This window comes from Euprymna scolopes, chromosome 34 (assembly GCF_053919585.1).
Source record: "Euprymna scolopes isolate OS-2025 chromosome 34, ASM5391958v1, whole genome shotgun sequence".
In the NCBI taxonomy this organism is placed as follows: domain Eukaryota; kingdom Metazoa; phylum Mollusca; class Cephalopoda; order Sepiida; family Sepiolidae; genus Euprymna; species Euprymna scolopes.
In genome coordinates this window covers 24,469,644-24,495,157 of record NC_136515.1, presented here as the reverse complement: position 1 = coordinate 24,495,157, position 25,514 = coordinate 24,469,644, and the positions used below count along the sequence as shown (strand labels likewise).

The following is a 25,514-nucleotide window of genomic DNA, read 5'->3' as shown; positions in this document are numbered from 1 at the left end:
TTTGATCATAATTGTAAAATGTTTCCATATTATCAATTGTTCAGATTGAACTACATCATTTTTTAAATAAATTGTAACCATCTACATTATTATAGGGCAATAACATAGTACAATAAATAATAATTGGCTCATTAGAATCAAAGTTTGATATGTCAGGTTAAATTTTATTTGAATCCAACATTTAAAATCTCAGAAAATAATTTTATATGTTAGAAAAAATAGGTTCATTTTTTTTTGTACTATCCACTATCAGGGTCTACTAGATATACTGGGGGAAAAAAAAAAAAAACAGAAAAATATGAGGGAAATTATAGAGGAATTTTGCAGAGTTTTTGTTAGCTTGCAAAATAATCTATTGAAATAACATCAATATTCTTTATATTTGGAAGAAACAAATTTTTTGGGAGGTATTATTTGTACCAATAATCCTGGTTAATGATTTTTGGAAGAACGTTCCAGTGGCTCTAGAATAGCCTAAATTGGTCTACTTTTTTGTTTAGTGTGCTTTCCACATCAAATGTATGTTATTATAGTACCAATAACATGGTATAACAATAACAAATGAAAATTGGCTAGTTAGAATCAAATTTTGATATGGCAGTTTAAATTTTATTTAGGTCCAACTTTTAAAATCTCACCAGATAATTTTATATATTAGATAGGTAAAAAATTTCCAAGTAAAACAACCTTTTTCATAAAGGTAATTAAAGTATTAAAAAAAAAAGGTAAAAATAGAATAATAAAAAAAAAGAGTATTACCTTTGGCAAAATATTTGGAAATCTTGGAGGATTTGGATGAACTGCTAAGGGTATTCCTGTGGGTGAGACCATGTACTGTGGAACCGAATGTGGAGCAAACATAGTCGTATAGGCCATGGGACCTGCTTGGGATACTGGGGTCATGCTATAACGGCTTGTGAGAGATGCAGAAGATGGGTGCAGGCTGTTATATAAACCTCGATTTGGGACGTTCAATTCTGAATCCCCACGGGGTCCAATCAAGGAGGTAGCAGGCGATGGACCCGGGGGATAAATGGAGTTAAAAGAATATTCAGATCGTTGGAAATCCAAATTTTTCTTCATTTCTGCAAAAGAAATAGAAACAAAGGTAACAGACGGGCAGATTTCTTGATGACATTTTTATTTTTTACAGTTTGGTTATTTTGGTTTATGGTATATCAACTCTTTCCAGGTTATTCAATGGCAAATTTAATAATTTTGGAGAAAGTTTTTATTCTTCAAGTTTTTTATATCTTCAAATATTTATTCATGGTATTTAGTTTGATTGTTTTGTAAAATAAAAAAATTGTTTTTGTAGAACATGATTAAGTTTTCCAAGAGAAATGAAAAAAGAACAATATCATCAATGCTTAGTTCAGGAAGCCAATATCATCAGGCAACCTGATCTGGTAGCACTAGATGCCCTAACACAGCCATTCTCAACTTTTCCTCCATCATCGATCTCTTGGTTTTAAGTGTTAGGTTGGTACAAAAATAATCTTTTTTTTATTATATATATATATATATATATATATATATATATATATATATATATATATATACGTCAAAAATCATTATTTTTGCACAAACCAAATAATTCTCCATTTACCCCCTACTCCCATACAAAACCACAATCAATAATTTCCCACACTCCTTGTCTGTGCCTACACCTAAACGTAGATTCCATGTACAAAGCTTCTTTCTTAGAACTGCATGCCAGTAGAACTCTCTTCCGTTTGCCTACTTTCCAGCTGACTACAATTTGATAGCCTTCAAGTCCAATGTAAATAAGTTCTTGATGACCCCCCCCCGCAAGTAACCCAACTTACAAATATTCCACTACTTATGATTACTACGCTATAATCCCATTGACTAATGTATACTCATTAACCTTTATCCTCGAGTGGCCTCCGGGCCTTGATAAGTGGTGAATCCTTTGTAAAAAAAAAATTCATAGCCATCATAAAGTGACAGAAAAACAAGGAGGTCAAAAAGAAACTTTTTTTATTGTTTAGAACTTTTGTATAAAAATAATTTAAGTTAATTTGTATTACGGTTCTTAAATCATAATAAAATTTCCTCTATCACTGCAACATTCTTTTTTTCTTTTTACAAGAGAGTCACCGCTTATCAAGGCCCAAAGGCCATTCAAGAATCCTTAAAAGAAAGATGGCAACTTAAATAGACATGCAATGTTAATTCTTCTATATGCCTCTATCTCCAACATTATATGATCATGTTTATTTCTTTCTAAGAGAAAATTTGTTGTTGTTTTTTTCTAATAAAAAAATTCAATATTAGCATAAAAATATTGATTGTTCTACGTAAATGAAACAGGTCTGTAAAATCTACCGAAGTTTTGATACATTGAAAGAACTGATTAAGAAAAATAACATCTTGGATCTTGAAATGTAGCTATATTGTTATTCATATATATATATATATATATGTCTGCTTATCATACAAACATTATTGGTTACATATGTGCATACATGTTTCAGTGAATCTCAATTCAGAGAGACCTACCTCATCAAACCGAGAAAGGAAATATGCTATTGAAACGAAAATCAAGGTTCATTCATTTTATATATAAAAAATATGTCCGGGTGTGATTTACACTCTGAAAGAAAGGGGGGGGGGCGGGGGGATGTATAGTTTGTGAATGTATACAGTAGAGGTTATGGAGGGAGGTGTGGTAAAGAAAGGGAGTAGGGATGGAGGGTGGGGTGAAAAAGAAGGTGTGCGGTCAAGCTGTCACAGCAAGGAGGTATCGGCAGCATTTTAACTAGACGGTTGTCTTTTGGCCGAAGTGTTTGCTTTGATCTGAAGTAATATTATACTCTCATCAGTGCTGTTTCCCTATTTAAAGACTTTTCTGCCTGGTTTTTCTTTCACATCTGCACATTCCTTGTCTCCTATTTTACTGATACCTCTATTTATTTATTTATTTCTCGTTTTTATTTATTTATTCTTTTTATTGCTTGCTTTTATTCATTTATTTATTTATTTAGTTCTCGTTTTTATTTATTCATTTATTTCTCGTTATTACTTATTTATTCATTTTATATCTTGCTTTTATGTATTTATTTCTTGTTTTTATGTATTTATTTATTTTATTATTTATTTTTATTTTCTTTATTTAAATTTTCTTTATTTATTTTATTTTTTTTATTATTTATTTATTTTTATTTTATTATTATTATTTATTTTTATTTTCTTTATTTATTTTTTTAAATTTTCTTTATTTATTTTATTTTTTATTTATTTTTATTTTATTATTATTATTATTATTATTATTATTATTTTATTATCTATTTTTCTTTCAGATCGGCACATTCCTTGTCTCCTATTTTACTGATATCTCTATTTATTTATTCATTTATTTCTCGTTTTTATTTATTTATTCATTTCATTGCTTTTATTCATTTTATTGCTTTTATTCATTTATTTATTCATTTATTTATTCATTTTATTTCTTTTATTTATTTATTTCTCGTTTTTATTTATTTATTCATTTTATTACTTTCTTTTATTCAATTATTCATTTTATTGCTGTCTTTTATTTATTTATTTATTTCTATTTTTTATTTATTTATTCATTTTATTGCTTTTATTTATTTATTTCTCGTTTTTATTTATTTTTTGCAAAATAATATATGTTTACATAATCACATTAACAGCCTGTAAACGAATGCTTATTTATATGATTCAAATATAGGTGGTATAATGGGAGTTACATTTTTCACTGTAATGTATCCAAAGTAATTACACAGGCAAAAGTTTTCATATCTATATATAAACTTAATTTCAATGGTTATCATTCTTTCATTCGAGTTGTTTATCTTTTTCTCAATCCTAGAATATATATTATATTTTATAAGTTTATATGCTTCCTTATACTGATAGGTTTTACTGACCATATACATGACAGATACATATCAGCATTTATTTGTCTATATTAGTAGAACATTCTGTTACCATAAACCATCTAGTTTGAGTACTTAGTGATCGCATTTATAAGCATGTTAGCCACATAGATTATTTTAGTTAATCGTTTTTTGGGTAGTTTATTAGTAAGTATGCAAAGTGCACTCACGTTTATCCAGTTAGTGGCATATTGTGTTTTTGTTCATTTAGTTTAATATTAAACAGTAACTCTTGAAATGGTGTTGAGGGGTAGCAAAAAGGGTGCTCCTTCCTTCATTTAGCTAAATTATTTATGCTGGCCTATTCTTTTATGTTTTTCCGTAAGTATATTTATTAACTAAATGTGTACCGGTTTTTAGCTATTAATTTGTGGTGTATTGAGACCACTTTGTATCCTTTCAACTTTTCCTTGGTTCATTTATTAATTAACTAGCAGTTCAGCCCGGCTTTGCTCGGGTCCTATGTACTGTTCATAACTTGCCCTATGTGTGAATACACTTTATGTAAGATTTCAAATGTTTAAACCAAAAATTGTTTGAGTAATTTCATAGAAACCGCAGAGGTAAAAATTTTTTAAACTTTGATCCCAATTTTGACCCTTTAACATTTATTATTTTGGTCTCAAATCAAAATAAAAAGTTTTACACATGTCCAAGTTACCTACATCTAAAATTTCAAGTCTTTAGACTCAAAATTGGCGGAGAAATTTGATAGAATCTGCAAAGGTCAACTCTTTCAACTTTGAGATTTTGGCAGCCAAATTTTCACCCCAAAACTGATTAAAATGCTTGTCGCCTGTCTGAATACCCGTTATGTATAAATTTTAAATGTTTAGACCCAAAATTGGCCGAGTAGTTTGCTAAACACCACAAAGGTCAAATCTTTTGAACTTTTACCCCTTAGCAGCTAAAATTTTTTACCCAAACTGATTAAAAAGCTTGCCCTATCTCTGAATACCCTTTATGTAAAATTTTAAATGTTTAAACCAGAAGTGGCTGAATAATTTGGTAGAGACCACAAAGGTAATTTTTTTTTTTTGACCCCATAACATTTATTTTATTTTTTTACTCAAATTAAGTTAAAAAGTTTGATCTATGTCCAAGTAACCTACATTTAAAATTTCAAGTATTTAGACCCAAAATTGGCGAAGGAGTTCTCAAAGGTCAAATCATTGAACTTTGACCCCTTGACAGCCAAATTTCTGACCAAAAACCGATTAAAAAGATTTTCCCAAATCTCAAGTCTCTAGACTGAAAATTGACAGTTATTTGGTAGGGAAATGTATACACACAGACAGACATTTTCACTTTTATATATATATATATATATATATATATATATATATATATTAAGATATTGGGAATGAGGGGTTATGTATTGTAATATTACTACAATGAAAGGAATAGCCATTTGTTTTTACATCTTATTTAAAGCATAACCTTCAAAGTGTTTGCAGCTTATAGCCAATTCTACTTTAACATTTAATAATTTTTCATGGTTCTTAAATGTAATGATTTAAAGTTTTTCTGTAATATATATATATATATATATATATATATATATATATATAGAGAGAGAGAGAGAGAGAGAGAGAGAGAGATTTGGCTATTTTTAGTAAAAATTTTACTAACTTCTTTTTAACTTCCACTTTTTGTTTAGCAAAGGTTTTGCCAAGTTCCTTTTGACTAATACTTAAATTAAATATTTAAAAATTTCAATTTATTTTTTATATTGCATATAAAAAGTAGTCTTTACTTTAAAATGATTTTTTTCAGAATAGTTTTATTTTTTAATAAAATATGTTATAATCAAAATAAATTTTTTTTTAGTATTTGCTTTAAAATCTATTTTCAGGATGGTTTTATACAATAAAAAAATATATTTTAAAAGTTTTACCTCGAATAAGTTTCCGTAGGTAAGGATCCAAATTTATTGTACAAGGCAAGAACTTCCGCAAATCTCCAACATTCAACAACGGAGTATTTCGATTTGTACTTGCCAAAAATACTTCCAATTTCCGGACATCTTTGTCAATCTCCAGTAAAGGTTCAACATCACGAGAGGTGGGAATCTTGTTAACTATTCTGTTACAAAGAAAAACGAAAAAAAAGGTCATAATAAAATTTCAATAACTCCATTACAGATACATTTTAGGAAGGGAGGGAGAAGGTGACTGGCTCGCTTGCTCTCTCCTGTTAGCAACACTGATTTTTTTTAAAAATATTTTTTTTATCCTTTAGAAAAATCCCCATGCATGGAGTATAATTGCAACATTTAGACTGCTGCATCTGCTTCTATTCCTTCACTCCTAGACAAGGTTAAAAAAGAGTGGCCAACCTAATAGATCCCGCACTGTTGACCAATCTCCAACCTCTATCCCATCAACGCAATGTTGCATCCCTGTGCCTATTTTACAAATATTTTAATGGAAGGTGCTCTGACAAATTCCAAGCTCATGTACTCCCTCTCAATGTAAATGCCCTCAGCTAACTCAAGCAGCAAAATCCCACCCCTACACTGTAGAAATCCCTAGATGCTGGACGGCCTTCTACTCAAATAGTTTCTTCCCTTGAACTGCTAGACTTTGGAATTCTTCCCTGGGTTCCTGCTTTACCAACTATACTCACATGCAGAAGTTCAAGTGTAATGTGAACAGACATCTTGCTGCTCAACTTCCTACATAGTATCCTCGCAAATTTTTTCCCAAGTAGTAGCCCTTTACATCCAAGTGGCACTGGGCCTTGTTTAGAGTAAAAAAAAGCAATCAAAAAAGGAAAAAGTTTCAGATTTGTGTTTAAATGTTACCTTTTGGGGATTGATTTGGTTCTCGACAAGTTATCATCTGTTTTTAAATCATAAGTTAAAAACAAAAGATCCTCTTGCCCACATACAAACACCATTGCTCAGGTGAATTGATTTCTTCTTTTTTTAATTTTATTACGATCTTATTTTAAAGATAAATAAATTTTTATAAACTTATCAAAATTTTAATGCTTATCTATTTGTACTGGTGGGACCTGTGGAAATTCCACAGCAGCATCTTTCATATTACTTCTGGGTGTTCTGTGGACGTTCAGAGTGAATGGAGACCCCACAATATTATTGTAGTTCTTTTGTTAAAACTATCAAAGTATTCATCTAAGTAATCTGGTTAATGTAGTGTCAGAGTATATCTGGTTATTATGGTTTATCATCAATATCCTTATAGGAGTCTGTGACATATTTCCATTGAATGGACACCTGATGCGAATGGAAACCCCACAATATCTTTACATGGAACAGATACTACCCTTGGATTGCAGAAGACTAAAAACGTATATTTTTCTTTCATGTACAGCCCAAAAGTAACATCATTTTTTAAATTTAACTTTTTTTTACATTGCGTCTTCGGTGATCAAGAGATCCTATTTATTAAAAAGGAGGATAGACGGTTATAACATACTACAAACATTAAATTAACGTATCTATATACTAATTTAATGTTCATAGTATTTTATCACCATGGATCCTTGCAGACAATTCTTGTATGGATTTTGGGAGTTTTAAACTATTTTGTTTCTAAATGTACATTTTTACTACTTATCATTATGTATCACTAGTCATTACTACATATTATTGCTATATACCTTTTTTTTTTTTATCTATTATTTATAATTAGCAGGGGTACCCAGTGTTGCCTGGGTGTTTGGAGGTGTATGTGTGTGTGTGTGGGGGGTAAATGTTAGCAAAATGGAAAATAAAGAGTAAGCGAACATAATAACCCTGTTTAAATGTTAAAACTTCTGAAAAAAAAAAAAAAACAACAGTTCGAATAATACAAATAATATAATTTATTAATCCTCATCTCAAAAATTCAGAAATTAAATGTTTATTATTTAAAAATGTTTCAAACATTTCAAAAAGCAAAATTTGGCAAAGCCGGTTCGTAGGTGATAAAAAAAACAAACTTACTTTCTGTAAATTGATATAAGTGTTGTCGAGTCATCCATATTTTCTGTATCTTCAAATTCTAAAATTACCCAAGATATATGATAAGCCCATTGTTCGACTAAATTAATCCAGGCAGCAAGGCGGTACCAACTAAACTCGATACTGTAAGCTCTCAACAGTCGACCTGAAAAAAAAAAAAAAAAGAATATTTGATCAACAGCATAAATGTATTCGGTTTAATTTCAGCTTTACATGTTGGCATGTGTTGGATGGTTTTTAAGGATTGACTTCGAAACTAACCTGTCTTTGGAATTTTTGAGATAAAGATTAATTCTTCATATTTTATTGGATTGTTTGAACTATTGTTCTCATCTTGAGTTTTATTTTCATGTTTCTGTTGGTGTAACCTCATATCTGCTTCGGATACATCTTGTTGGACTTGGGAACCAGTACAGAATTTTTGATTTTATTTAATCAACATTTATAGCATGCTCTTGTACTGTCAGCCATGATTGAGTAGAAGTCCTAAGTAATTTGCAATGGTATTGGAAGTTACACTCTTTTGGAGGTTGAAGGTCCAATCCTTAGTCTGAATGACACTCAAAATACAATTGTAAATTACTTAAGACTTCTATCCAATCATGGATGACGGAACAAGAACATTCTACCTCCGTGGATTAAATAAAAGGTTCCATTTGGAATTCTGTGCAGATTTCAAAATTCAACAGAAAGTTTGACAGAAAACTTCCAAAATTCAACAGGATATGCCTAAAGAAGGTTGGAGGTTACATTGACTGAAATGTTGTAAAAATAACACTCAAGATACGAATAGTAGTCTGAAGAACCCAAATAATACGAATAACCTATCTCTGACCAGGTCTTTATTTATCCCTTCTTCACTTCCTTATCACTTCCTTCCATGTTCTCCTTGGCCTTCTCCTACTACTGCAACTGTTTTACATCTATCAACTCAAAAATTTTCATCCACTTTTTCAACGTCACTATACCATTGATGTCTTCTGTTCTGCACACATCTCCCAAATTTAATCTTCCTCTGAGGTCATCAGAGTTAAGCCTGTCTTTAAGACTCACATTATGCATCTATTGTAATGCTGTGCTGGTTAGTAATGGCAGAAGTTCCTTGAACTTACTCCATCCACTTCTAATTCTTGCAACTAGACTAGCACCGACTCCACACTGTGCTCCAACTGTATAACCAAGGTAACAAAACTTGACAACCTTAATAGCTTCGCAATCCAAATATACTTTCTTCACATCTAAATTCTCATCCATCTTAACCCTAAACTTTAGGCTTTAAACCCTAACCACAATTCCACTGCACTTTTTGTGTACCCAATACTTACATGTATCACAAAAGATAGAATTGTATCTGATTCCCTTTCCACAAACTGAGCATTGGAAATATTTCTTTATATATTTTAAAAGTTACATATAGGTGAGAAACACGTGCACACAACATAGATTGGAGCTCAGTCAAGAACATAATATATTAGTTCGCTATTGTTTAGTTATGGCCGAAGTTCTGAGATTACTCCGTCCACTCATAATTATTGTAATCATACTAGCACCTGCTTCAACCTGTGCTTCAATGGCACCACCAAGATGACAAAACTTCTGTTCTGCACACATCTTCCAAATTTAATCTTTTTTTTTTTACATAGGCATCACCACTTATCAAGGCCCAGGGCCCATCCGAGGATAAGAGTTAAAGAGTGTACAGTAGTCAATTGGACAATATAGTAATTGTCAGTAATGGAAATTCAGTAAATTTGTTAACTTATGGGGAACGGCTTACCAAGAATTTGTTTACATTGGACTTGAAGACAACCATATTGTAGTCAGCTGGAAAGCAGGAAAACGGAAGACAGTTCCACAGGTGTGCAGTTCTAAGAAAGAAGCTTGTTCATGGAATCTACGTTTAGGTTTAGGCACAGATAAAGAATGGGGGGGGGTAATTATTGATAGACGGGTGTTTCTTGTGAAAGTTTGGCAAGGGAGGACCATAGATTGAAGTTCAGTTGAGCACTTTCCATGAAAATAACGATAAAGCAAAGACAAACTCGCAACATCTCTTCTGTGAGAAAGAGGTTGCAGGGAAGAAAAAAAGGACGTCTCCTATGAGGCTACGAAGTCTATTTTGAACCCTATCAAGGCAGGCCAAGTCCTTTCTAGCAGCTCCTGCTCAGATGTAGCAACAGTACTCCATCCTTGGACGTACCTGGCTCTTATATAGATAGAGAATTGCATCAGCAGTGAGATATCTACTGGATCGATAGAAGGATCCCACCATTTTTCTTCTGAGGTCATCAGAACTAAGCCTGTTTTTAAAATTCACATTATGCATCTATTGTAATACTATGCTGGTTAGTAATGACAGAAGTTCCTTGGACTTACTCCATCCACTTCTAATTCTTGCAATTATGTTAGCATCGACTCTACACTGTGCTCCAACTGTATCACCAAGGTAACAAAACTTCTTGACAACCTCAATAGCTTCGCCATTCAAATATTCTTTATCCATATCTGAGCTCTCATCTATCTCTATGGTCTTAAACTTGTTTCACACAAATTGCTTATCGCTGTCTCAACCTACTTATAATTCTACTATACTTCTTGTATACCCAATGCATACATATACTGACAAAAAAAAAAATACTGAATTACCCCGATTGCTTTTTCACAAACTGAGCAGGAGAACTTTACTCTTTTTTTCATGTTTTTCAACACGACAATCACTTTGGTTTAACAAACATTTACTCTCAGGTTTTTACTTTCCATAACATTTCTCCAACAAGTCCTGAACAAACAAGTCGTTCATTGTTTCACATTCAAGTACTAAATCATCAGCATACATCATCTACCCCTCATCAAACTTGCACAAAAAAACACTTGCCTAGCTACAACCATTATCAACAATTTCCCTCACTCTCTATCTGTGCCTAAATCTAGACGTAGATTCCATGAACGAAGCTTCTTTCCTAGAATTGCTCGCCTGTGAAACTGTTTGACTAGCCTGCTTTTCAGCTGATTACAATATAGGTGTCTTCAAGTCCAATGTAAACGAGTTTTTGATGAGCTGTCCCCTTAAATAATCAAATTACTGCTGTTCTCCTAATGACTACCATATACTCATAAACTTTTATCCTCAAGTGGCCTTTGGACCTTGGTAATGTGGTGATCTCTTGTAAAAACAAATGTGTGTGTATATATATATATATATATATATATATATATATATATACTCCAGATAACCTGTACAGAACTCCCTGAACAATGTTTCTAAAGCGCAAATGAAAAGCAATGAACTCAGTACAAAATCTTAATGTACTCCTAATTTAACATTAAAGCTGTAACTATATGTATTGTTAATTCTAACACTAGCAGGACCTGTGGAAATTACACAGGGGACTCATTCATATGTAATATATTGATGTTGGCATTCTGTAGATGTTCAGTGTAAATGGAGATGCTCTGATATTATTGTAGGGTTTTTGTTAAAACTGTAAAAGTATTTATCTAAGCTAGCATGAACGCCTAAGCGTAGCACGGTCATAAAGTATGCTTAAATATGAGATTTTAATTCCTGCAGATTTTGTATATATTATAGAGTTAATGTTCTATCGATTTTAACATGTTATAAAGTTGTGATTTCAAAAATAAAAAATATATATCCATATGACTTGGGTGCATTAGCTTGAATTGAAATCGAAATAAAAACTTATGAAAAAAATATATGTAGATATAACTTGAATTCCTTCAGCCATAATTGAAACCAAAACCAAAACTTATGAAGAATTCTTGGTGAAATTATTTATGACAAGAAATGGAAGTACATAACAATTAAATGACCTGGATGTAAGCGTGACACAGAAAATAACATACACGCCTGTACATAGCTTCAACAACCTTCACCAATACCTCGTTTTACTCTAGTTTACACAAAGGTTACTAGAAATCTCTCTTGGAATCCTATCAAAAATTTTCTCGGGATTCACAAAAGCAAGGTACAAATTCTTCTTATTACAAAGATATTTTTCTTGTATTTGTTTTTTCAGGATACATTATCTATGCTTATCACACTTCTTATTTGTTGCTGAATTATTTTCTCAATTATTTTCAGAATGTGATTCATCAACTTTAAGCCTCTGTAATTATCTCTATCTAGTGCGTTACCATTTACCTCTGTAATTACCTCTATCTAGTGCGTTACCATTTACCTCTGTAATTACCTCTATCTAGTGCGTTTGTAATTACCTCTATCTAGTGCGTTACCATTTACCTCTGTAATTACCTCTATCAAGTGCGTTACCATTTACCTCTGTAATTACCTCTATCTAGTGCGTTACCATTTACTTCTGTAATTACCTCTATCTAGTGCGTTACCATTTACCTCTGTAATTACCTCTATCTAGTGCGTTTGTAATTACCTCTATCTAGTGCGTTACCATTTACCTCTGTAATTACCTCTATCTAGTGCGTTACCATTTACCTCTGTAATTACCTCTATCTAGTGCGTTACGATTTACCTCTGTAATTACCTCTATCAAGTGCGTTACCATTTACCTCTGTAATTACCTCTATCTAGTGGGTTACCATTTACCTCTGTAATTACCTCTATCTAGTGCGTTACCATTTACCTCTGTAATTACCTCTATCTAGTGCGTTACCATTTACCTCTGTAATTACCTCTATCTAGTGCGTTACGATTTACCTCTGTAATTACCTCTATCTAGTGCGTTACCATTTACCTCTGTAATTACCTCTATCTAGTGCGTTACGATTTACCTCTGTAATTACCTCTATCAAGTGCGTTACCATTTACCTCTGTAATTACCTCTATCTAGTGGGTTACCATTTACCTCTGTAATTACCTCTATCTAGTGCGTTACCATTTACCTCTGTAATTACCTCTATCTAGTGCGTTACCATTTACCTCTGTAATTACCTCTATCTAGTGCGTTACGATTTACCTCTGTAATTACCTCTATCTAGTGCGTTACCATTTACCTCTGTAATTACCTCTATCTAGTGCGTTACCATTTAACTCTGTAATTACCTCTATCTAGTGCGTTACCATTTACCTCTGTAATTACCTCTATCTAGTGCGTTACCATTTAACTCTGTAATTACCTCTATCTAGCGCGTTACCATTTAACTCTGTAATTACCTCTATCTAGTGCGCTACTATTTACCTCTGTAATTACTACTATCTAGTGCCTTACCATTTACCTCTGTAATTACCTCTATCAAGTGCGTTACCATTTACCTCTGTAATTACCACTAAAAAACGCATCGAAGCACAAAAATTAGGAAATCGTGACTTCTGGAAAATCTACAACAGTGTAGTAAATAATGGGCAATCAACAATTCACCCACTAACCAACAATCACGAGGTTGTTTGCTCAGCAATCGACAAAGCTAATATGCTTGCCAGCCGGTTTGCCTCGAACTCCACACTGGACCCTTTCAACCACCCCCTGCCTGACTTTCCTTTGCGGACAGACGCCACGCTAGACGATCTAAAAATCACCCCTGCTCAGGTACATGCTATCATAAAAAATCTTGACATTTCAAAAGCATGTGGACCTGATCTCATCCCAGCTGTGCTATTAAAAAAGTGCTCAGCCGAAGTAGCTCCAGTTCTCTCCAAACTCTACAACAAATGCCTTAATGAATCATGCTTTCCGGGCTGTTGAAAAACCGCTTCTGTGGTACCAATATTCAAGAATTCTGGCGAAAGAACTGACCCATCAAATTATTGTCCCATTAGCTTCCTCCCACTTTTCGCCAAAATATTTGAGTCCATAATTAACCATGCTCTAGTCCGGCACTTTACAGATGCTAAACTTCTGAATGACAAACAATATGGATTTAGACAAGCCCATTCCACAGCTGACATCCTCACTGTAATCTCTGGACAAAGCGGAGGAGGGCAGAGCGGTAGCTCTAGATATATCTAAGGCTTTTGACAGGATATGGCACAAGGGTCTCCTCAGGAAAATTAAATCATACGGTATCACTGGTAGAATACTTAACCTAATTAAATCCTTCTTAGAGAAGAGAAAAATCCAGGTTGTCCTCGACGGTCGAACATCTAAACAGTGTGATATAAATGCGGGAGTGCCTCAGGGGTCTATTCTTGGACCTCTATTGTTCCTGATATTTATTAATGACTTCCCCGACAAAACTGCCTCTGAGATGGGTATATATGCTGATGACACTACACTCTATAACAGGCATGACAGGAAAACAAATGAACACATATCAAAAGAAATGGCAAAAACACTAGAGGATGACCTCCAATCTGTAGTGGAATGGGGACATAAATGGATGGTCACATTCAATGCTGCCAAGACCAAACTGGTTTCCTTCAATAACTACAAGAAACCTTCTCTGCCACCAATAGCAATGGCCAGTGACTCCTTGTCTGAGAGTACATCTTTCAAACTACTTGGCCTAATGTTCACAGGAAACATGCAAAAAAGGTAGGCTCTCTCTATCGTGCTAGAAAACTACTGACACCTGAAAGTATCCTGTATCTCTATAAGGCCACCATTCGCCCATGTATGGAGTATTGTTGTCACATCTGGGCTGGTGCGTCTACTACTAGTCTCTCACTCCTAGACAAGGTTCAAAAGAGAGTCGCCAACCTGATAGGCCCTGAACTGGCATCTAAGCTTCAGCCCCTGTCCCATCGACGAAACGTTGCATCCCTCTGCTTGTTCTACACGTATTTTAATGGTGAATGCTCTGACGAACTGCAGACACTTGTGCCCCCACGACGCAGACACCCTCGACAAATCCGACAGGCAGCTAAATCCCACCCCCACACAGTAGAGATCCCTAGATGTAAAAGATCTTTCTACTCCAGTAGTTTCTTCCCCAGAACCGCTAGACTCTGGAATTCCATTCCAGGATCCTGCTTCCCTAACTGTACTGACATGCAGAAGTTCAAGTGCAACGTGAACCGACATCTTGCTGCCCAAATCCCTACACAGTGCCCCAGTAGTTGCTGACCCTGATAGTAGCCCCCTACACCTGAGTGGCAATGTGCCTTGTTTGAGGTGAAAATGTAATAAAAAAAAAATAAATAAAATAATAAAAAAAATCTAGTGGGTTACCATTTACCTCTGTAATTACCTCCATCTAGTGCGTTACCATTTACCTCTGTAATTACCTCTATCTAGTGCGTTACCATTTACCTCTGTAATTACCTCTATCTAGTGCGTTACCATTTACCTCTGTAATTACCTCTATCTAGTGCGTTACCATTTACCTCTGTAATTACCTCTATCTAGTGGGTTACCATTTACCTCTGTAATTACCTCCATCTAGTGCGTTACCATTTACCTCTGTAATTACCTCCATCTAGTGGGTTACCATTTACCTCTGTAATTACCTCCATCTAGTGCGTTACCATTTACCTCTGTAATTACCTCTATCTAGTGCGTTACCATTTACCTCTGTAATTACCTCCATCTAGTGCGTTACCATTTACCTCTGTAATTACCTCTATCTAGTGCGTTACCATTTACCTCTGTAATTACCTCTATCTAGTGGGTTACCATTTACCTCTGTAATTACCTCCATCTAGTGCGTTACCATTTACCTCTGTAATTACCTCCATCTAGTGGGTTACCATTTACCTCTGTAATTACCTCCATCTAGTGTCAAATCCATTTCACCCACAGTCTTCAACATTTCTGCAACAATGTCCCCTGGTTCTCCTTACCCTTCATCATCTAATTCACAGCTTCCCAATTATCATTTTGTTCTCAATTTTTATAGCTAAACCAAATACTGTTTCAGAACTTATAGAAGCTCAGTATTTAACAATTTCTAAGAGTGATATGAGGGGAGCATTCCAAATGTAATGTGTCCTATTTTTATTCCGCCTGAATGAATTAGAGGCGATCACAAATTGCATTGTTATGATGACTGAACTTATGCATTCATGACATGAAAGTTTTATCTCTCTATTGCAGATATTGATGCTGTGAGACTCTAAGAAAGTAACCCCTGTCATGGACATACATCAGATGCAGAGATGCGTCATTGAATTCCTGGCAAAAGTGCATTGACAATGGTGATGACTATGTAGAAAAACAAATTCTGGAACGCAAAAAAGGTTGCTCGTTTTAATGGCACTACTCCCATCTTTGTAGCTCTTTAAGTTTTTGAGTTTAAAAAAAAAATTCATGAGGGTTTTTCAGTGTTACTCTTCTGTTCACATGATTCCATTATTGTTTCTTTCTCAATTCTTACAGCTAAACCAGACACTGCTTCAGCAACCTTTATACCCATTTTTACACGAAAAATAAAAGCAGGTACTTGTAATGAATGGGGATCCTGAGGATATCAGTACTTATGGGGTCAGTCCTTAGTATTGAAGGAGAATCCAGAGTTAATTCTGAAAATGTCAGTTATGATTACAATTAAAAATAAATTTTTTTTAAAAAGTTTTTCAACTTTATTCTTATGAAGGACTAGTTTTTAAAACTAATTACTAATTAATGAATACTTAGTGTAATCTGCCATTTTACAGGGTTTTTTTTTTGTGTGGCTTTCACATCATAAACTAATTCAAGCATTTCTGGAACTGACTCGAAATTCTCCATCAAAGTACTGATCCCTTGATCAACAATGGTAATACTCTACTGGTTAGTAATTAGTGATGGGATGATTCCAATATTTTTTTCTGATTCCGATACAATTACAGATTCTAATTCTTTATAAATCTCTAAATATTAAACTATAAAGTTGTTATTTTCCCCCGATTACCGTAAAAACACACGTTAAATGTGCAGATATTTTCTTAAGTGTAAAAACACACTTGTGGGGGATGGTCTATAGATTTTAGCTTTACTGGTAGTTTAAAATCAATAAATATTTATTATTTTATTATTACTACATTCAGTGGAAAATTTTGCTTTAAACAAAATCAAATAAAAAATAAATTTGAAAGAATCGTTTTTTGGCATTGGAAAATAGGCACAATTTTTTCAGATTCTGATATACCCCAAACTTCCAATTTTTCCAATTCCTGATTCTGATTAATCGTCCAAACTTTATTAGTAATGACAAAGAACCTACTCCATCCACTTCTATTTCTTGCAACATCACAAGCACCTGCTTCATCTGTGCTCTAACTGTATCACCGGATATCTATTCATTACAAGTAGCAAATAAAAAATGGGGGTGGGTAGATATATTGATAAAAGCCTCTTAATACTTACCAGTGACCGCAACTATATTGAGTAATCGTCTCATGCTGCGAGGATTGATATCACTAAAATAATCATTTTTTACCAGTGTGTGTGAAAGGTCAAAGGTTGATGTTGTTGTGTTTGATAACTGTAGGCTGGCCGTCCGCCATTGTTTAATTTTTTTCATTTTGCTATCCGAAGTATGGTTTGATATCACAGAATCTGTATGCTGTTGTATGAAGAGAAAGCGAGAAATTGATTGAAATCATGCAACACAGAATATTGTGGAAAAAAAAATAAGGTTTTTCATATACAAAACTGGGATCATATGTAAATTTAGCACTTCACTTATCAAACCAAACAAAAGGAATGGATTTAACATTACACTGCATTTTGCATCACTCAAACGTTGTATGCCTTCTCCAAACATGCATTTTAAAAATGTGATCTCAGAAAAATTTTTTCATAAGAAAATCATAAGCAATGAATTGCATTTCTGAATTTTTTAGATGATGATTGATTATTCATATTCTTTCGATTCATCAAGAATACTATTTTCGCAACATTTCAGTTGATATAACCTCTAACTATCTTCTTGTTGAAGTTGGGAATCTTTCTGCTGAACTCTGGAATCTTTCTGTCCAACTTGGGAATCTGCACATAATTTTGAACGGAACTCTTTGTTTAATTCACGGAGGTAGCATGCTCTCATTTTCTCATCCATAATTGGGCAAAATTCCCAAGTAATTTGCGATTGTAATCTGAGTGTTGCCTGCACTGAGGATCAAACCTTCAAAAACTTACAAAATAATTTTACCAATTTTTAGCTACTGCATCATAAATCATTGCAGACAATTATAGTATCAATTTTAGGAGCCTTAAATCAATTTTATTTTGTATACACATTCATACTATTTATTACTGTATATTATATATATATATATATATATACATACATACACAGGGTGTCCAAAAAGTCACTGAAGGGTTAAAAATCTTTGTTATTTTACCATTAATGATTATTCTTTTTTCATTCAGATATTTTACAGAAAATATTTTTGAAATTAATTAATCATTGAACAATGAATGCAAGTTGTTAAATTTTTTTTACCAAAATCAGGAGTCAATTGTTTTTACTCAAAGAGCTTATTGACAGCATTTTCATGAAAGAGATAGCCCAAGTCACAACACAATTCGAAACAAAGCACAAACTTAGCAATAATTGAAGGAAAACATCAGGAACGAAATGAGGGAGTTAAATTGCAATCCAGTGACTCTGCAATCTGTTATGAATTATGTTTTGGAAAGAGCACAAATATGCAAAGCTGAAAATAGGTAACATTTAAAAGACATTATTTTTCATAAATAAAGATTGTTTGAATTTTGTATTTTGTAAAATTTCCTAATGTCTTAGTTATGTTAAAAATACAGAAAGATATCATCAAAAATAAAGAATCAACACCTTTCACTCACATTTTGGACACTATATATGACATAAGTCTATATTCCAAATTTCAAGATGTTGGCCATTTATTTCTTTAAATATGTTGAAATGCACAATTCTTGACAGCACCTGTTTCATAGTGCAAAATCATTCACGTAATTATAATGTCGATTTTTGACTTTATTTTGCACTTCACTCATCAAAATAAAAGGAACTTATTAACTTTAAAAAAAAAATAAAAAAATAAATAAAAAAATAAAATAAAAAATAAATAATAAAAAAAAAAATAAAATAAAAAAAAAAAAAAAAAATAAATAAATAAATAAATAAATAAAAAAATAAATAAAAAAATATGGGTATGATTACCAAATCCGAAGATTGGAAGGGAAGTTGCAATTATTTTTTAATTTATTATTCCATCTTTGAATTTTAATGTTAAATTTATGTATTAATAAATTGTATTCATATTGATATACATTAACGTAAAGATATTTTATTTAATATTTTATTAATTTATTATTTAATAATTTGTCTGTATTTATTTACTTAGATAATACTGATTACGGTCAAATCTATAATGTATGTATTTATGTTTGTTTTTATATAAAACTAATTATTAAATCTATGAATGATTCTGTGCTACGAAACAGGTGCTGTCAAGAATTGTGCATGTCAATGTACTTAAAAAAATAAATGGTAAGATGGTCAGCATCTGGAAATTTGGAATATAGACTTTTATCATTTATTTGTATATGCCCTGCAATTACATCAAGCTTCATAAATTAAAGGACTGGTATAAATAAAACATGAAATATAATTGAATAAACATATTTCCCCAGGAATATATATATATATATATATATATATATATATATATATATATATATATATATATATATATATATATTATGATAATGTTAATAACGTTGTGCCTGTATTTGGCTTTATAAATATTAATTTCCCATAATTCTCATGGTGGTTGTTGGTGGCCTTGGTGTAATGTCCCTTGCTAATGGAGTCAAAAGTGACTTTGTGGCAGGGTTTGAATCCCTCCACCAGTAGCAATCATCACTTTCTGCACTGAAGGCATGAAACATTATTTTCTTTAGGAATAGAAAATAATTATACATATATAAAATAAAAATTACAATTCTTTATTCTCAGCAGCCGTGTTAAAGGTATATCTAATTTTTCTTTTATTAATATTATTGGAACTTTTCCCCTTTTTAAAGAATTTCTCTTATTCTTCTTGGTCCCCCAGTTATATATTTACTAGTTTCTATATTGTGTTAACCCAACATATATTTCTTAGCTTGACAGAACCATTCCCGAGTTTGTCAACCACAGTAGGACGTTTGACCTGAAGAAGGTTGCAGGTTATATCAACCAAAACGTGAAAATAACACTCAAAATGAGAACAGTAGTCCAAAGAATCCAAATAATTCAAGGAATTTTTAATACATACAAAAAACATTTAATTATTAAATTCTTGTTTGCATTCAATCTGTCATCATCAGCCAGTGTCTGGTTGGTACAGATCACAGTGAACAGCCCAGGACTGGCTGTTATGTTCACTGTATTTGCAGATTAATAATGGCTTTTGCTTACAAAAACAATACAATCGGGTTTTAGATACAGCACTTGCTATTGCAAAATGGTTACTCATCTAAATATTGACCAGAGTCAGGTGATCTTACAAGAACTGGTATGTCAGTGTCTTTCTGCAATGTTACTATGATGTCTGCAATACTACTATGATGTCTGTAATGCTACTATGATGTTTGCAATGTTACTATGATGTTTGCAATGCTACTATGATGTGTGCAATGCTACTATGATGTAATGCTACTATCATGTATGCAAAGTTATTGTGATGTCTGCAATGCTACTATGATGTTTGCAATTCTACTGTGATGTATGCAAAGTTATTGTGATGTCTGTAATGCTACTATGATGTCTGCAATTCTATTATGACCATATTTTATATACAGTACCTGATATTTCTAATTCATTACCCACGTACACGATAACAAGTGTTGCATTTCTGTTGTTTCCAAAAATGAAAAATATACAATGTACAAAAATATTTCTTTATTGTCGTTGACGGTGAATGAGTGCAGGTTGGTGCTGAAGGATAACACATGCACAGAAATTTGATGGAAGTTGGTTTTCTTAAAGTCAGTCAACTGATGATCTCAACTTCAGGTTGATATTGCATAACAATTTGTGATATGCATGCGTCCAAGATGTCTGTTAAATAAAGGATGCAAACTTTTTTCCTTGATATTAAGATTGTGGAACAGAATAAATATGCTGTTAGCTGCTTTTTTGACTCTTTCTGATTGCTTCTATATTGTTACCATGACTATAGTGCAGAAAAAAGCAGTAATGAGCATGCCTAAAGGCGTACATGAAGTAAGCCGGATGTGTTGTCAACTGGGGAATAAAATAAAATACCATATATACTTGTGTATAAGTCGACCTTTTTTGACTTTTTATTTCTGTTTTTCCATTTTTTTTCTTTTTTACTCACTCCGAATGTTCTCACCAAGAAAAGAAATAAAAAGTGAAAAAAGGATTGACTTATACACAAGTATATATGGTATATTGTTACCTTTTTCAACTCCTTCTGAGCAGCTTTTACGTTATTACCATCAGAGCCAAAAATAAAGATAAACATATTCTAGAGGTCTACATAACAGATCTGTTTTTGACTGGGGGGGGGCAGAATATGCTGCTGTCTTTTTGACTCTTCCTAAACTGCATTTATATCATTACTAAAAGTAGTTCTTGATATGTTTTGACTTGAGGACATTGCCAATGGTGCCGCAAAGAAGGTAGGTGGCCAGATATTTCAATCCTGAGAGGCTAAAGTATCCCTGTGTGAATACTAAAAGCTGGTATTTTATATTTTTGAAACTCTAAATAATTTATGTGACTGAAAAAGAAATTAATTAAATACATCTTCCACAACTATATTCAAGCCAGACAACCATGTAGCATTTTGTTTGTTACACAGTCTTTCCACAACATGTTGTAGACAACATGTAGCACTTGATATATGGTCCACTAAGTTTCTGAAAGCAAGCAACAAACAAAACAATTAAGTCGATAGTGACTGTAAAACCTTTTATTTATTTTTGTTGGGTGCAGCCTGAGGTTTCTTTGTTCCCAATCAATTCTCGCAATTTATAACATGTAAAGCTCAATCTTGTCTTCATTTATCCATCAATTGATGCTGAAACATTTGCAAAGTTTGTGAACCATGATGCATGTCCACTCATTACGGCCAGAAACTCCAATCTCAAGAAGCCAGTGTGCTTTGCCACAAGAATCTTGGTTGTATTATGAGGCTTACGGGGATCACCAAAGCATTTTTCAAGCGGGTTCATTCTGTCAAAATACATGTCCAGCCAATGTGAAAAAAATCAGTGCTGGACAACTACTGATATGCGTGGGAAACAACCATAGATTATTTTATGTGTCACATGGTCTCACAACGCTATGTTGTAGACGATGCGTAACATTTTGGCATAGGATGCATCAAGTATTCTTAGATCAAGCAACATTTAATGTTCAAGAATCTGATTCATAGAGTAGAATGGATTAAACTGATGCCTTGTTTTTTTCTTCTCATTCTTCATAGCAGCTTTCCAAATTTTGTCAAGAGAACTGATTGCACTCAACACCTGAGTTAACAAATCCTAGATATTTGAAGTCCTGAACAAGTTCAATGCGTACCACAATTTATAGTATTGCTATGATTGCTATGATTCTGGCACGCTATTTCTACATTTTATGTTCATCTCAATAAGAGTAACCATACATTATTTTGTTTGTTACGTGATCTCACTACAATATATTTTAGATGACACGTAGCATTTTGGTGTATGTTTAATCAAGTTTATTGGTTTTTATCCTTGAGCCTTTAATCAACAGAGATTAGACCATTCCTGTAATGATAGTTCTATGCAGTTCTAGGTCCACCTTCCTAGGCTTTGACTTGTCTCTTTGAGAAGGGTTAGTTTATTGCTAATAACCTGAGATACTCTTACCAGGGAATACCGATGGAGCTACTCAGGTACTTTTTTCAGATCAGAGTGCACCTCCTTGGGAGCACTAATTTCTCAATCCCACTTTCTGACCTTGGTGTCATAGTTTTTGCAGTGAGAGAGAACTAAATACTCCAAGTGTTTTAGATCAACATTTTATTTTTAAATAACTTCTAGCAGTGAACTCTTCTTTTTTTTCTTTATTTGGAAAAATATGCAAAAGGTAAGAATTAGGGTCTTCAGAAGCTCATATGGAGGAACCAAAGTGAAGCTACTAAACACACTAGTCATTTTTCAGGGGAAAAGAAGGCATAGCAGACAGAAGAAGTGGGCCAGAAACATCCTTCATTGGACAGGGAAAAGCTTTGATGTTACCCAGGCATTCGCCCACAACCACACCAAGTAGAACCAGCTGGTTCATCGTTCATCAACCAACCTACAACTCTGGTGGGTCACAGGATGAGTAACAGTAAAAATCAAGGTCAAGAGTAGATAATGGCAAAAGAAGCTGAAATCGATATGAATTTCCCAACTTGGGGTGTGTCCCCCCCCCCCAAACCCCATTTCATGTGTTTTAATTTCCTAATTGTTTACTTTTTATGGAGATGCCAGACATTCACCCACTATTTTAGTCACTCCAACCAAGAGATCTTTTTAAAATTCTAACCCTTCCTTTAAGTGCAATTGCTTGTATTTCTCTTGCACTTGGTTCACCGGGTATATTCAACAGGTACTTTTGAAATTTTTTTTTTCATAAATCCGGTTGCTCCTATAATTGCTGAAATAATGGAGATCTTCTTAGATTCCAGTTTCTTTTCATATTTCTTACATAAGACCTTGGTATTTTGTTATCTTCTATATTTCAGCTCTATTAAGACCAGCATCATTAGGGACACTTACTTCAACTAGGGTTGCTACTTTCTCCCTCTTGTCCTATATCATTATATAAGACTTAATAGCTCCATTTTCTAGGTATGTAGCTGTAGGAATTTTATGGATGGTGTATGACTTATTTCTAACTGTTCTTTCTGATAAACATGCTCCGACAATTTGCTGTTACATTGGACATTCTGCGTTTTACAGATTTTCCAGTGGAGATATTTGCACACTCCATTGTGTCACATTGTATAATAGCAGGACTTTACGACTGGATGTTGTGGTTCACACTAACCCTAACACTCTTTACTCCTGTGTGGCAGAACCTGCACTTGTTATTATGAAGACCACTCATCTTTTTAAAATCATTGGTCATTAAACCTTCATCTTGGACAGCCATTATAATTCACTTTTTTGTTTTATTTTACTTCAGTCGAAGTTCTCAAAAATCAAGGGGACCACAGCCTGGGGCTAACACTTGAACGCTATATGAGATACATAGATATTCGAATGTTCCATTAAAGTTCTTCATCTCTCAAACACTGAGTTAGTAAAGAAATTGAGAACATAATTTTTCTCTCCCAATTAACCATTTTCATATTTTGTAGTATATCTTTTGTTTTGGTCTCTTAGTTTTACTGGGTTCCAGGACAAGAATTTATCTAGTCTGGTGGAGTATCCAGCTTTGCGCTATTACTTGAGGTAACATCACTTGGAGAAGGTGTACCATTCCTGGAAAAAGCTAATGTGAGTTAGCTATAGAAAGAGATCTGCAAATACGAAATGTGATTTTGAATATTTGGTCAGGGTTTACTTCTAGTGAAAAGTATCCTCATGCCAGGTTGTTCTGACAAACCCCCGTACAGAGAGACACTCGAGGATAGTGTCTAGTAGGCATTCAAGTTTAACAACGTTTATTAAACTCTAATTAATCTAAAAAAAAAAAAAAAAATTTAACGGCAAATAATGAACAGTACATTCACTAGTATACATTTGATAATTTAGGTTTGCAGAGCGGCATAACCATGTATGTAGAATATTGGGGTCATCAGCATTTGCACTCAGATGATATCATAACCTACTGTAGCTAGAAACAGACATGACGTCACATGGCTCAAAGAGAGCAGGAGTGAGAGAATTAGGAAGTTTGATTGGGAGTCTAGGAGCATGAACACAAAGTTGGAAATATGATTAACCTGTAATTACTGACCTTTCTATCTCCTCCCACTCCCATTAGTCAGTCTTCAACCATTGTTGTCCATTTTTTAGGGGGAGGTATGTATGAACTTATTTTGCAAGCAGTGGTTCCTCAACCAGGCATGATCACATTAAAAGACGCATGCAGAAATAAGCAATTAACAATGTTTATGAATTTTTGTGTCTTTTATTTGATTATGACTTATTATTTAGTTTTGTTTTCTTTTAATTTTGCGGCATATCAACCCTTTTTGGGTTATTTAATGCTGAATCCAATAATGGGGGGGGGGGTTATACTACAAGTTTTTTATGCATCCAAAATGTTTGGTTTGATTGTTTTGTAGGAGAACATTTTTATTTTCGATTTTGCAGAACATGATTGAGTTTTACAAAGGGGAAGGAAAAAAAACAAACAATAGCATCAATATTTGGTGCGTTTTAGGTCAGGAAGCTAGTATCTTCAGACAGCCTGATCTGGAAGCACAACTTTATGAGACAGACTTTCCCTCGGATGGGGAGAGGTATATGTAACATTAAGACAAAAACACCAAATGCACATGTGGGGAAAAACAAGACAAAAAATAACTTTTTAATGAAACAAAAGTCATCTAACTTCCCAAACCCATTTTACCCATCACAACAAAATTAACATATTCAGTGGTTCTTGTCCTTCTATATTAAAAAAACAAGAATAAATAAAATTCTGTATGATGCATATACTCATGACAAAACAAAAATATCATATTCCAAAAATTATGTAAATTGATCAAGTAGTTTTATTTTTAAATAAGAAAATCAAGTTTAATGAGTAACAGAAGAGCAACTGTCTTGTATGCCATTTTGAAAGCTAACAAAACAAAC

General features: G+C 33.2%; 1 protein-coding gene across 3 annotated transcripts in view; it reads right to left on the bottom strand.

The window, feature by feature from the left end:
- The window catches only part of LOC145259135 (kinase D-interacting substrate of 220 kDa B-like), a 160,961-nt gene that overhangs the window by 20,988 nt on the left and 114,459 nt on the right, over positions 1-25,514 (bottom strand). For all 3 annotated transcript variants that reach the window (XM_080116817.1, XM_080116818.1, XM_080116819.1), the window contains 4 exons: positions 17,115-17,313; positions 7,879-8,041; positions 5,824-6,011; positions 760-1,085 (listed from right to left, as the gene is read on the bottom strand). In XM_080116817.1, coding sequence (XP_079972943.1) covers positions 760-1,085; positions 5,824-6,011; positions 7,879-8,041; positions 17,115-17,313 — 876 coding nt within the window. The remainder of the gene's footprint in view (positions 1-759; positions 1,086-5,823; positions 6,012-7,878; positions 8,042-17,114; positions 17,314-25,514) is intronic.